At 38.1% G+C, this 14,943-nt stretch overlaps 1 protein-coding gene across 1 annotated transcript in view; it reads left to right on the forward strand.

Annotated features, from left to right (window-relative positions):
* TFAP2D (transcription factor AP-2 delta) overlaps positions 1 to 14,194 on the forward strand; it is a 53,063-nt gene extending 38,869 nt beyond the window's left edge. The window contains exon 8 of the mRNA XM_080616141.1: positions 13,468 to 14,194. Within this exon, the coding sequence (XP_080472267.1) occupies positions 13,468 to 13,687 (220 nt within the window). The 3' untranslated portion in view covers positions 13,688 to 14,194. The remainder of the gene's footprint in view (positions 1 to 13,467) is intronic.
* The last annotated feature ends 749 nt before the right edge of the window (positions 14,195 to 14,943 follow it).

The following is a 14,943-nucleotide window of genomic DNA, read 5'->3' on the forward strand; positions in this document are numbered from 1 at the left end:
CCAACATCCAAATGTCTTTTAGTTATTATGATTCAGATAGAGCATGAAGCACCCAGCAGTCAGGTGGTATGATACCTAAAGTTTAGTTCCTCAAACTTTGAATGGATTCTAAAATACTCACCATCCCATTTCTTTCATCTGTGTCAGGGGGTGGGGAGAGGCAAGGGCAGTGCCTGGTGCACAAATGCACATATTCCTGCTTGTTCTAACACTTATCTGTGTGCATCCTATGTGTATATGAACGCACCTAGAAAACCCACTTCTATTCTCATGTGATGATGTGCACACACGTGTACATACCACTTATGTCTATGTATGCTTTCCCTTATATACACACACCCCAATACCTAACTACACTGTCACACCAAGAGAGACATACTTATTTATATAGGTTACACGTAGAGTGATTTTAATAGGTTACCTAGGCTTGTGGAAAAATAGATAATTCCCCATTACATGCACAAAAAGTAAACATGATACAAGGTAGCTAATCCCCAAGGATTCCTGTGTTTAAAGAAGAAATAGCAGTCAGGATAAAACGCTGAAGGCTTCAGCTACAAAAGCTGTCAACTGGTACAGCTCCCATCCTTCTTTCTCTGCTACACTTCAGTAGGTTGAAGTACAAAGCTTCTGTAGGCAGCTCCTGGATCATTCAGTACTTTCATGCCTGCAGTAGGAAATAAGTGTTGGACTGAAAATCAGGACCTAGAAGAGCACAGGTCTTGACCCTACAAAGATACTTCCCTGGGCTTAAATCAGACAGCCTTCTCTGATTGTGTTTAGTGAATGATGAGTACTGCCAGACCCACAGGCTGAGCTGAGACCATATTCCTTTTCCGTCTGTCGTAGAGAAGTTGAGGTCAGATCTAGATTCTGACCCAGACTTCCAATGCTACTCACCTACAAGTAGGTGTCTCCGTTTCAGCCATGTGTGTACTTTCTGCTGTACCCTCTAAGCATCTTGTCTATATAGCCCATGAAATCTGCATTACAGTTAAGCAGACCTAACATAGACATCTATATTTGTGTGACTTGAAATTCTCTCTAAACTCTAGTGACTGAGCAGTGTGGTCTAGATCTTCAGCTGAATGGGAGCTTAGCCAACCAGTACACATTAGACACTTGCAAATAACTAAAACTAGCATAGACAAAAACATCACTATTCCCATCTACTAAATCTGGCAGCCTTCATAGCTAGATCATCTGAAGCCCTCTTACAACTACTTGCCTTCTTGAGACTAAGTATCACAGAAGGCACTTAAGTCTGTCACAGATGCCAGAGAAGATACAAGAATGCAATTCACCATGTTTTCAGGAGCATTAACTATCTTCCAAGTCAAGTTTTCAACACAGAAAACAGTGCTTCTGACTGATCACTTGGTTTCTGTGTGTTTCTCTGGGGGATGAACCTCAGACTGAACCAATCTCTGTCACAAGAAATTTGTACCTAATCAGTTGGGATGAGAGACAATTCTTGATACCCTAACACACGGATAAAGTTCTTCTAACCTAGGAACAACATGCTCACTGTTGTCTGACTGGTCACAAGCATAAATAGAAAAGTCAGAAATCACTTAATAAAAAGATGTTGAAAGCATCTGCCTAACAATCCACATGCCTAACAATAAGAATTCAAATATTCATAGTACATTGGCATCCACATCCCTGATCATAGGACCTAATCGTAGGTTCGACCTAAGATCGTATTTCCAAAAGAGCAGGTTGTCCTTATTTTTTATAGTGAAATGAACATAATTATCATGTATCTATACATATAAAAAGCTGTGCAACTGTATGCCAGAGAGGATCTGACCTTCATACCATAGTCATTGTCAAATACTCTGATGACATCTACGGCAATCAGAGTCTAAAACTGGACTGTCTTAGTAAGTGGCTGGTCCTGATAATACATATGAAATTAATGTTATTTATGACCAAAATGCCCAAGAGTTGTTGATGCTCTACAAATGCATCTTGCAGACGAGATTTAAATCTGAAACAGTGACTCCATATAGTCATCCCTAATTTTATAACATGCTTTTTCAATAGTGAAATTTTCATCTTCTTTTCTATCTGTATTTCAGAACTGTGAGCTTTCTCACAATAAATTCTCCGTCTTTTTGCTGCATAAGTCTCTAGATTGGGAGTGGGCCAAAATATCAAATTTGGCAAGAACGAAGCACAGCCTTTCACTGGAATCTCTGACTAGGTTTTGTGACATTTTTTAGCATAAATAGAGCATTTTTTTCAAAATCATGATATTATGAAATAAGAGCTGATTTTTGATCATGGGAAGTCTCATATAGTTTTATACAGATTTAATATAACAAGAAGAGGTTCAGAAATTCTGCCTTGTAAACCATAATAATCAAGGCAGCAAAGAAACAGCAAGATGAAAGTTATTTTATACACATATGTATATGCTTATGCAATATGATGCAAAAAATCATGACCAGAAAAATGTAGAGGAATCACACATATCTTTATTATTAGAATAAGTTCTAAGATAATAAAAGATTTTTTGAAGAGCTGTAACAACAGATACCTACAGTAGAATCCAAATTCTACTACCTTGGGACAAAAGGGAGTTTTCTTTAGGAATAAATTATCCTACAGCTAGTAAGTGTAGAGTTATGTGCTCCACTTGTTCATGATGTTACTTCTCAACATTAATAATTAAGACCAGGATTCACAGACTAGCACAAGTCAGATGGAAGCAGTGTTTCCCATTTCCTCTGTTTTAAATCTTCAGGCTCACATTTCTCTGAAGTTTTTTGACTGAGTTCCAATTCATCAAGATCTGTAAACATGTGTCCAACCTGAAGTACAGGATAGTCCCCTTGAAGGGATCAAAATTGCTGGGTTTGCTCAACCTCCAAACTCAAAGTTCATACAAAGGATAAAACAGCGGAAATCTTCAAAGGAATTGCCAGTGAGCCTGCAAACTGCTGAGTTGTGCACAACTTTACCACATAAGCAAAAAACCAGAAGCTCTTCTACACCTGTGGTACAACCATGTTTGTGCAGCTGCTCTGAGATGTCCATTTGACCTGAATACAGAAAACTCAATTCTGCATGAAGAATGAATTCCCAATATTGTTTGACCATGAACCCACAATTCCATAGACCCTTACATTTTTAGCAGCAACTATTGTGCAGTACCTCACCAGATTTCTGATCTGAAAGCCACCACTTGAGCTACCCTGTTCCTGGATTCTGAAGACAGAATCAACATTAAGACACAAAACAAATGAAAGAAACCCTGGAAAAAGTGCTGAGATGTTTTGTCTGGGTACATGAGTGTCTCTGTTATTCTCTAAAGGCTAATATGTATAAATGCATTTATGAGTATACTACAGTATAAAGAGAAGTCAGCACATCAGTACTAGAAAAAAAAAAAACCCAAAAATTTCTATAGCTTTAATGAGAGGAACCTATTTCTCTCACCCTTTGCTTTCAAAATGGAGTGAGCATCAGGAAAGGGAGAGTAAAAGAGTGAGACTGACAGCAAAAGAAAGAAAGATAAGGAAAACATGAGAAAAAGAAAATATTTAGATAAACCTTAGTTTCTTTTTTAGAATGCCCTTTATTACTTACAATGCAGAAGTCTTCTCCCCAAAGCCCCACAGAATCATGAGAGACTTCTGTGTACACATGTATGCATCTGTGTACGCAAGAGGGAAAAGCTGGGGTTTTAATTTCTCTTGAAACAGAAAATCATTTTCAAATTCTACTGATGTCAGTAAAGCTGAAATTTCATCTTTATTTTGCTTTCAGAACAGAAAGGCTATACAAACCTCTCTTTAGCATTGTAAGTTGGTTGGTTTTGGATTCAGAACAAGTGAAAGAGACTAGCTTTATGCCCAGTGAAACTGAGAGATAGCTCTCAATTTTCTACAGTGATGGGAAGGAAAAAGGGGGTTGGAATGTTTGCAGAAATCAAAAAGATGGATGAAAAAGAACAGATATGTAATGCTGTGAGAATAATTCACTTTAGAAAAGCTTGGAAATGGTGAATGAGGGCAATCATGTCTTACAGCAGAAAACAATCCTGTCTGGAAACACAATAGCTCCAAGACACACACACTCAGAGATTATATTGTGCAGGTAGTTGTGATGGGAGATAGTGAAGCCCTGGATAACCTCCAACACTCATAATCCTGCCACTAATTCAGAAGAGCTGAATGGTGACATTGCAGACCATCAGGTTCTTCTGCTGGATCTGGGACAATGTTAACCAGCATAATCATCAAGCCCCATCTTTTTCCTGTCAATGGCATGCAGGTAGATCTGAAGCATGTCAGTATGTAAAATAGTTGGAAATAACCTGCATACCACTCATCTCTCTAGCATTTTTGCGCTTCCCAGACATTTAATGCATTCAACACTCTCTAGAGCAGAAAACCAGACCAGATAAACCAAATATTTTCAGTTGTATAGATCCCTGCTGTGAAGAAGGGAAATGTGTCTGTCATATTTCAAAGAAGGAATGGAGACATATAGAGATTAATACTCTCCAAAAGATACATGAAAACTAATCTAATAAGCTGGGTAGGTATGGTCCTGGACACTGGAACACAATTGTCTGTAATGTTTGATTTCTACTGTGGTTCTTTTTACATATTTGGCCTAGACCAACTCTTTCTGTCCCAGGCACAAGTCAGCCTCACCTCAGTCAACAGGATATTCTCAGTTGGAAGCTTAGATATATGACCACTACTTCACAGGTTAAAATGCTGGAATAATGGAGATAAAGCCAAACTATTCTAGACCACTCATGATCAGAGAATTCTGGACACTCTTCACTTCACTAATGCAGATACAGGTGACTAAAGGCATTTCCTAGCTTCAGTTTAAGCACCTTGGAGTGATTCACCTGTCTGGTGAATCTAGGGATCAAGGGTCATTTTAGGTGTAAAAAGACACCCCATTTCACATTCCTCTGCCACTCTCTCAGCTGAAGGGTCCTTTGTGAGTCCTGCATCACATCTATCAATGTTATAGATACTCTAAATGTCCTATGACAGCTCTGGTGGCAAGGGTGAATCTGCAAGTTCACTTTCCATCCCTTCTTTTGAAGTTGTTCTCTTTTGCAAAGGAAAACTTAAGGCTGGACTGAGAAAGAGATCCCATGAGTATCCTTATTTAGTGGAGTGGCTTCTGCACTAAATCAAAGCTAGGGCTCTGGGTCTAGGATCCTGTTGCATTCATTTCACACTTAAGCCTGTTGATAAAGTATCAAATCAGCCTTCAGGATCAGAATTTAAAATATCCCTCCAGCTAGACTGAAGGTCCAAAAGGCTAGTATTTTTCCTTATTTTATACCCTACCTCTCTCTCCTGTTGAGTGGAGAGAGCATGTATCTACTTCTCTCTTCCATTCTACTGTTACATATGAGCTTCCCACAGATTCAGCCAGGAACTTGAAAGTCACACTGACGTGTGTCTTCTTGTCTTTGCCTTTGTAACCTGTCCTTGCATCAGATTTTCTTTTTTTTGTTTTTTTTTTTTTTTTGTTTTTTTTTTGTTGTTTTTTTAATTTTTAGCAGAAGTCTTTTTAGCTCCCCAAAATTTCATGAAAACTAGAGTTATCCATAAAATCCACCAGAAGTTACCCACATTCTGTGCTGGGAAACCGAAAAACATGACACAAAATACAAAACCAAGACTTTCTGAAATTATATTCAAGAGATCTGTGTCTGTTCATGTACACGCTACCTGGCCTCATTAATCAACCTCTTAGTCTCACTCTCTTCACTTGTAAAACTGGATATAGACATATCTTCCATGTCTGCTTTTGGAATGCTTTTGTCTGTAAGAATCTGTAGTGTTTGGAAGGTTCAGGTATCCTCCTAATGTCATTCATCATATAGGGAAAGATGAATACCTACCAATTACTGAAGTTGGATTTGACCCTTTAACTTCAAAGTTACTTTTCATAAAGGTAGAAAACCATATCCAGATCTTTGTTTGTATATATAAAAGATAAAGACAGCAAAACTGTTTTCTTGCAAGTAGCACCCTTTCATTGCAGAAACCTTGTAAAAGCAGACAAAAAATAACAGGGTCAGGATACTAAAGCTACATAATGAAAGCAATGAGCATCCTCACAAATTCTGTGTTTTGTCTAGCCATCCAGCTGATATGAAACACCCTTCCTATGAAACCATTTGAGATTAGTTTTGTCACTTAGCTAGTCTCTGAGCCTAGAGCTGTTAGCCTACTGCGAGTGCTTGGCATTGCATTTGACAAGGTGACAAAAAAAAACCAGGCAAGAAACCAGAGGCTAAGACTTTGGGAGCAGCAAGAAAGTAACACCCTTTTTTCTGAAAGGTAAAAGGGAAAAATTAAATGGGTTTTGAAGCTCAACATGTTTTTAAATTGCAGCAAAGAGCCAAACCTAAAGCCTTACTTGTGGGTGACCTTTACAGATGTCACCCTCCCCCTTTATATATTCCATTTTTTTATGCTTCTTTGCTTATCAGGAGGTAAAGCAGCTGCTGTCATAATTCCAGTCATCTTGATTAGCAACACCAGCCTTCTATTTGGATGCACGGACGGGAAGAAGCCAGTGCGCAAAGTAGTGGTGAAACACCCCTGCTGCCCTCTAGAGTTCCCTTATTTCCACGATCTCTCTCAATCTGGTTTTAGATTCTGCTAACTAAAATGGACAAGACTTTTCCTCATGCTGAGGTACTAGTAAACATCAAAGTGATCCTTTTTTTTTTTTTTTAATTTATTTTCCTTGGTTCTTTATTTACCAAAAGTATTACAGTTCCTTCCTCTGGGATTTTTTCCTCACTCACTTTCCCAGGTGTTCCCTCATTGATCATTCTATAACAAGAGTTCAATCACATTCTCCTGCTTTGCTGATGACCAAAATTTTTTTGGAAGGGTGTGAATTTTTAATATTGCCAGCGATTTTTAATTATAGTCTTTTGATACCATATTCCCTTGAAGTCACAATTTATGGAGTCAAGACAATAGATGAGAATCTGTTTTCTTTATTCACGTCATCAACAAATAAATTTGTTCCATGATTATCAAGGAAAAAGCAAATGAATAAAACCTTGGGCAGTTTGATTTGGTTTACAATCCAGAAATTAAAATTTCTTAAAACCTTTAAGGCACTTGTGTTTTCCCCAAAACAGGAATGGTATCCTCCAAATTCCTAGGTTACAAAGTTGCATTGTCCTTTGTCATCAGCATTTTTATAATGCTTACTTCTTGGTCTTTCTCATTTGAGAGGCTTCTTAGCTACATTTAAACTGAAAGAGGATAGATCTTTATTAGATATTAGGAAGAATTTTATTGTGAGGGTGGTGAGACACTGGAACAGGTTGCTCAGAGGAGCTGTGGGACCCATCCTTGAAAGTGTTCAAGGACAGGTTGGACAGGGCTTGAAGCAACCTGGTCTAGCGGAAGGTGTCCCTGCCTGTGGCAGCAGGTTGGAACTGGATGAGCTTTAAGGTCCCTTCCAAACCAAACCATTCTATGATTCTATGATTAGCTGCCTAACTGGAAAAAAGTAGCAAATGTAATTAATCTCATTCATTTCTCTGCCTTCCAATAGAGCAGAGATGTGACCTTTAACTAAGTGAAAGGAGAAACTGAAGGAGCTTATGGCTATGGGAGGGACAAACTCACTGTTTTTCAAAAGTATCCTGTCATCTTGGATCTGTGATCTCAGTGGTGTGCTTGGCTCCACAGGTAGTAACGGGAGGTGAGGCCAGTTTTCATTCAGAGTCAGCCACAAGTTTGTACATATTTTCTTATTCAAAACAATCAAGTCACAATATTATCCAGTGTTTTATTTGGAGGATATAATGTGCTGTGCTGGAAACATTGCAGGTCAAAAATCCAAGGGCTTCTATGAGTGCCACGAGCACCACAGTACCATGGCTTAATCTTTGGACTATAGCTCAGAAGCACTCCATAGCCGCAGTTTTGGATGTTTCGGGTATATTGCCTGGGCAATTGCCCTAGTGTGAAAAATCAGTCCCAAGTTCTAAAATATACAGAGCTGAAATATTTTGCATTCTCTCCTTACTTACTCAATTGCTTTTACACAGTGTAGAAGGAGGTCAATCTGCTTAGAACATCTCCTTGATGCATTTGTTTTGTTATAAATGGAAAACAAGCATGAAAGCCTGCTTTGTAAGGCAATTTTTGTATGTGTTGTTTGCCTCTCTGATGTTACAGACTACCTACCCTTATAATATATACTGGCCATGTTCTAAGGTTTACCATGACTGTCAGTCTAACTTGTGTCATAGTTAGGCCTACTGACCTTCTGTAGTAAAGCTATCACAATTTAATTCTCTAGGCAACCTTCACAGGACAGACCTTGAAATCAACAGAAGCACCTAGAAGTCAATAGTGCATCTCTAACTTAGGATGTTATTTGTATCAGTGAGGAGATTGAAATCTTTTTTCCATGTTCTTTACAGTCTAGCCACCAAAAGTCTTATTAGATCTTATCATTTGTCATCTGCCTTGTGCTATTAAATTTAGATTTATCCCCCTTTAATCATGAAGTGGTTTCTATATGCAAAGTTCTGAGAAAGTCCGACCAATAAGTTCAAGCTTGCTTTTTCTTCATTATTATTGTTTTAAATGAGGGTGTAAACATTCAGTGCAGATGGCCTCTTCTCCCCCACAGAGAGGGAATCTGTTTCATTTGCTGCATGTCGGAGTTTCACCAGCCTGGGGTATGGAGGAGTCCTTGAGGTAGTTGCCAAATGAGAGTCCAAGCCTTCAGGCACACTTGGAGCTTTTCACTTTTAAGTAAGGCCATCATTAAAACATGAGGAGACATAATTGCATCGCAGAGCTAGGCAGAATTGCAGGCGTGTCTGGATGTCCTTAAGCATAAGGATTTATAATATATTGGCCTGATATTCATTGCCTTCTTTCTGCAGCTTTCCATACAGAGTACCAAAATCAGAAATCTTAGCCTTGCCTTTTAGAACAACTAGGTTAGTTATAGGAGTTGTACTACAAAGCTGAGAATACCCGGAAGATTTCATTATGAAACCACTAGGTTTAATTTTAGGCTTTTAAATCCAAATGAAAATATTGTAATGAAAGCAACTCATTTCATAGGTGTGGAGTGAACCAAAAATGAACCAATTTCAGTGGGAACTCAGCCTGAATAATCGTTCAACTAAATCTGACTTTTAGGAAACACATTTGAATGCTTTGCCATTAATCTTCTGTCTGTCATGTCTGATTTAAATGTAAAATCAGATTTTCTCCCCAACTTGAAACTTACATCCATGAGCAAATGGAAATTATTCAACTTTCTTAGATTTTAGCCTAGACCTTTTTTTCAAGATTTTAACTTGCAAAGAAAATCCACCAAAATTAGAGCAAGGGGAATTACTGATAAAATAAAAATGTAAGACAAAGTAGAAGATAATATGTCTCAGCCTTTTGATGCTTATTACATAAAGTAAGGCTAATAAAATACACCCTCAGAGGAGCATAGCAAGCAGAGCTGGTCAGAATGTTTCCCTAAAATTGTTTCATTTACTAAACTTCATGGGAAAATTATTAGCGTCTGCATACCCCAATCTATAGAGAGCAATGTATTCATCTGACTGAACTGAAAGTGGAGTTGCCATGAGACTCTGCAGCATCATTTTACTAAAAAAGTGTTGTCTTTTCTCTAAGAAATACAGTGCTATCTTGAAAAAAAATGCTGTATTTGATGATTAGTGGTACATAAGAGGCTAAACTGTAAAGGAGATAAAACCCTAACTCACCCCATAAAATCCTTTTCCTATGAACACCAGTTTCAGACCAGAAGTTTAAGATTCTGCTCAGGGCAAAATAGCCATATGTAGGTGCTTCAACATAATCTGGATGTCTAAGCTTCTTATGTAGTCAATAAAGATCTTTGACAAAATATAGCTGAGCAAATAGCATCATGCAGGGTCTTTTTAGATGCTGCTAGGTATGCCATCAGTACATTGCTGTTTTAAAAGGATGCTGTTCTCCTATAAGCCCTCTGCATTACCTTTTCACTAGACACAGATATCTTGTTACCATAGGGCATCTCAAATAGCACCAAACACACATTTTTATTCAGCTTGATGGAGCCCTCAATGTAGTCAAAAGAATGGTGCAGCTAACTGTAAAGAAGACCTATCCATTTCATGCACTACATCATTCTCCAGAATTTTCCCACATCATTATTCAATACATGAATAGAGCCTCAGGGCTGAATTCAGTCACTTAAATGTTGGCATCTAGTGCTGTGTGAGATACACAAGGGTAACCTTCCTGTCATCAAAACACCTAGAAGCAAGGTGGACTTAAGTCCTATCGTATCTAGCAAATCTATGCAGATGTTTTGGATGTCATAGAACATCTCAAATCACTGTAGACCCTTATACATAGGAAACTATACTAAGTCCCCTTGGACAGTAATAAGAGGTTAGGCAGTGTTGATGTACACACCTACGAGTTGGCACCTACGCTTATGTACTTTAATACCAGATTTTGTCACATTCTGCTGTTTTCTACAGTCTTTTGCAGCATTTCAGAACATTAAAGTTTTTTCCTTGTTCTTAGCCCTACAGATAATTTCTGAGGCAGTCTCCATAGGTTTTCGCAGTAGTATTCCAACTTTGCTCTTTATATTGAGCTATCAAATGAACACAGTACTATTCCCTTTGCTCTGGAGTCAAAAGGTTCAAAGACAGCAGGCCAGAAGATTTCTATTCAATCCTTTGTTAAACTTGCTATCTGCATCTACTGGAAATGAATTGTTGCAGGTATTGCCAACTTTTAAAATAGGTAAACTATCTTCAGTTGTGTGCAAGATCATAAATATTTTTATATGTACCTTGGTATAGTCAGTTCCCCAAATCAAGACCCAGAAGATCATGCAATCCATGTAAAAAACATGAGATCTTGTAACTGGTAATGATACATTTGAATTTCCTTTTTCTTGCTTTCTGTTATTGTAAGCTCCATCACATTTTAATTTCTCTGGACTTATGAAGACCAGAAATGATAATAAAGTTCAACACAAAATCTTGAAATCACCTGACTCCTAAAAGGACTTTGGAGAGCTAGAAATATTCTTATCTATGTTCTAATGCTGATTTTACTTTTACTACCATTAAAAACATGATTTATGATGATGAAGATGATTTCTATTATCCTGGTAAGCCAGGCATTTCTATTAAAAAAATAAAATTAAAATAAAGTGAGGAATGTTTATATGTTTTTAAAGCTAAATTTAAAAGATGCAGATATTACTACAAGTCCAGATTTCAAGATTTATGTGGATTTATTAATTGATGTCTACAAACTAGTCCCTGTAAATATTTAATTATCATTTTCCTCTCATTACTAACTGGGGGTAAACATAAGTTCCAGCTTTGAAAAGTGCCTGGAGACTAATGGATAAACATTCTAAAAGCGAGTTATTTCTTAATAGCCTTCAGGAGACCTTTAGTAAAAGATTGGGACATTCCCAATCTGAAATGGATATTTCCAATCTAAGCTCTCATTTTGGTTAAGCATCCCATATGTTTGGTGTCTTCTCTGCAATATGAGTTTGCCTAGCAAACAAGGTACCCATATGTCCAGCAGACAGAAAGATTACCCTAAAGACATCTTGAAGTTTTTCCCATACAGTTTTTTGGGGTTGTTTGGTTTTGGTTTGGGGCTTTTTTTGATACTTCCAGCATCCTGACAATTGTCCATGTCCTGTATAACCTTTTTTCCCTTGTTCCTTACTTTTTCACTTTTTTCTGAAATAGCTGGAAAGACTGAGAAGCCAAAATGCAGAACAGAAGGGTTCTTACTGAGTCAAAATCTTGCCATTTCTGAGCTACGCATGGGTCTCTGCATTAGACCAGCATTTACTGATGTGGTGCCTAAGACACCCAGAGAGTTACTGCAGTGCCAAGATCTGAAATAATATGGGATGGTAAATAGTTATTGTTTTGTCAGAATCACTGTAATGTGGGTGTTTTTTGCCCTCACCCAAAACAATATAAAGTACTGATTTCTCAGAAATGTCCACAGACTCAAAAATCACCTTCTGTTCCTCTTGTCTTCTTTCCGCCCTAAGCAGAATTGGGAAAACTGAAATCAGCTTTTAAAAACTGCAATGACATTTCAACCCTGTGAAATAATTTTTCATTTATGTTTCTAAAAGAAAATTAAAGATCTGGAGGATTTGAGTAGGGTTTGGTGGGGTTTTTTTCACTTACCATTTATCAGAATGAGTCATTATAACAATGTGAATAACTTGTTTGCACTAAGATGTCTGGTACAACTTGAATTTCCCTGGCCCTTACATGAACATCTTATATTGTACAGATAATATTTAGGCAAATAGGGCTGAAGTCGATTGTCTGAACTGGTCTCTGGTGCCATATCTGTTATCCTAAGGTAGCAGAGACATCATCACAAAGATAGCATCTAAGAGATGGGACCCATGGGAAACTTGCACACTTCTGGATATACAAGTGGAAGCCAGCCTGGATGCCTAAAACATTTCAAGTAACTGTCGATACATATATGCACTGAAATGGTCCTCTAAACTGAGATTAGATTAACCCACTGTAGGTCTGCCTGGCAACTTCATTAATACATAATTTCAGTAGCTGCTAAGTGAGGAGCATCATTGAAATTGCAGTGCAGAAAAACAAGAAAAAGTAGTGTTCTCTTGAAAAAAAAGACCCACCTTATTTGGATGTAAGGTGCAACAGGCTAAATGTATACTAGTAAATTCAACACCACCAGGGCAGCATTGCTGGAATTTGATTATTTTTACTATTATTTGGTTTGGATGGTGCATGAATTTAACCTGGCTGAACTAGCCGTTTGTGAAACAGTGCCTGGACATGGTTTTGACATTAGCATTGGCCAGGTACTATTCCCTGTAGGCTATTCAGATTTTACTCTGTTGGATGGTCAGAGGACTTAGCCACACAGATATGGCCAAACTGCCATATCTGTACTGAATTTCCTAGTACAGATCCAGTCATACATCCATGTAGAGTAATCAGGTCTTGTTCAAGAGTCTGATGTAGAAGAGTGAATAAACCACACAGAACTGGGTTTATTTACCTGAGAAGGGGAGAGCCAAACCTTCTGGGATTGGAAAAGTAGCAGTGCTGGAGAGTCTAGGGCACAGATCCTCTCTTGGCCTCTCTGAAGTCAACAACGCTGTCAATATGCACCAGCCAGGGATCTGTCCCACTGTGCTCAGAACTGAGACTCCTGCAAAACCCAACCTTTGAAGCTGTATGTAGTCTGCTCTTTGGCTTTACTCTTTTCTTTTCTATTTCTCCCATAGGTAATAAATAGTTTAGGGAGCATATCTTGAATTTCACTTTAGCGAAATGAGTGTAGTGTAAACTCTTCGATGTATGTGACTGCATTTATATTTATGTGTGTGTGTGTATTTCTTTTTCTTTTTCTGTCTTCTTCCCATTTGTAGTTTGATCACTCATGGTTTTGGAACTCCTGCAATATGTGCTGCCCTAAGCACTTTCCAAACTGTTCTCAGTGAAATGCTGAACTACTTGGAAAAGCACACATCGCACAAAAACGGAGGAGCGGCGGAATCCGGCCAAGGACACGCCAACTCGGAGAAAGCCCCCCTGCGGAAAACTTCAGAGGCTGCAGTGAAAGAGGGCAAAACAGAAAAGACAGACTAGCTACATCAAACAGAATCTATTTCGAGAGAGTCTTGCTGCTGATATTTTTTTTAAATATATATATCATTGAGGGCAATTTATCTCCAGTGGACCAAACCCAAAAAACGGGGAAAAAAAAAAAAACAGAAAGAAAGAAAAATCAAATAAAAAGAAAATAAAAAAGAAAAAGATTAAAACAGAGAGAAAGAGAGAGAGAGGAAAGTATTCAAACTTAAGAACAGCAGTGTACAGTAATTGTGTGATGAAATTGTCACTTTTTAAAAATTTATGTTGCTCTAAACTACTTTTTCGTGCACGTAGTATTTGATTGTTCTGAATGATACACTAACACTGTTTTTTATAAGCACTTCTGGACTTGGCTGAGGTCGCACATAAAATTTGAAGCACTTTCTTCTCCAGCAGCAGAATTAGGGCCAGTGCTTCGGTTGTGGGACATGCAGTTTCAGTATCCTGACTTTGTTTGCATGCTGGATAGATTGAAAGAAGGGCTTCCTCTGATCCATTGGAATTGCCTGATCTACTCACCATTGGGAAAAAAATATGGAAACCTGGCAAAAGAGGAATTCTTGGGTCATGGGACAAACGAACTGTTTGGTGTTGGGGGCTACTCATCCCCACGTGGGAATGTACAATAAAGCTGCACTGGAATGAGGCCAGAACCTGTTAGGAATCTGTCCTCGAGCAGCAGCCATGTTGTCTTTTTTGAAAAGAGCATGGCAGACAAAAGTGAAAAAAAAACCCAACAACCCAACCTTGAGAGTTTCAATAAAAGCCCTCATCCCTTTGTGAACTTCAGATTAAATGACAGCACGGGCTTCTGTCCGCTGTCTTCTCAGCCCCTTGTCCTATAACACTGCAGTCTGCCATACCTGGGTCTCTATTTAACAGGATCAATTCAGGCAATTGGAGCCATCTTTTCTGTTGCCTTGATTTTATGATGCTTTCTTTTCTTCATCTTATTTCTGCAGCTTTATTGTCTTTAGTAATCCAGCTGAGGTGTAGAGGTCTAACAGAATCCACTCACTTTCCAACAAGAAAACAAAATAAAACAAAATCAAAATGACAAATGAGACAGATTGGCTTAGTCCACAGCATCTAAGTGGTAATATACTTTTGAAATATTACTTTACCACTCATCTTCACAAAGAAAACATTGAAGACATAGATTCAGCTCAAGAAGCTTTTTCCAGCCACATTCTAACTTCTTCAACAAAAATTTTATTCCATTCATTTTCTTGTTCCTCTGACATCATTTT

The sequence above is a fragment of the Psittacula echo genome (assembly GCF_963264785.1).
Source record: "Psittacula echo genome assembly, chromosome: 4".
In the NCBI taxonomy this organism is placed as follows: domain Eukaryota; kingdom Metazoa; phylum Chordata; class Aves; order Psittaciformes; family Psittacidae; genus Psittacula; species Psittacula echo.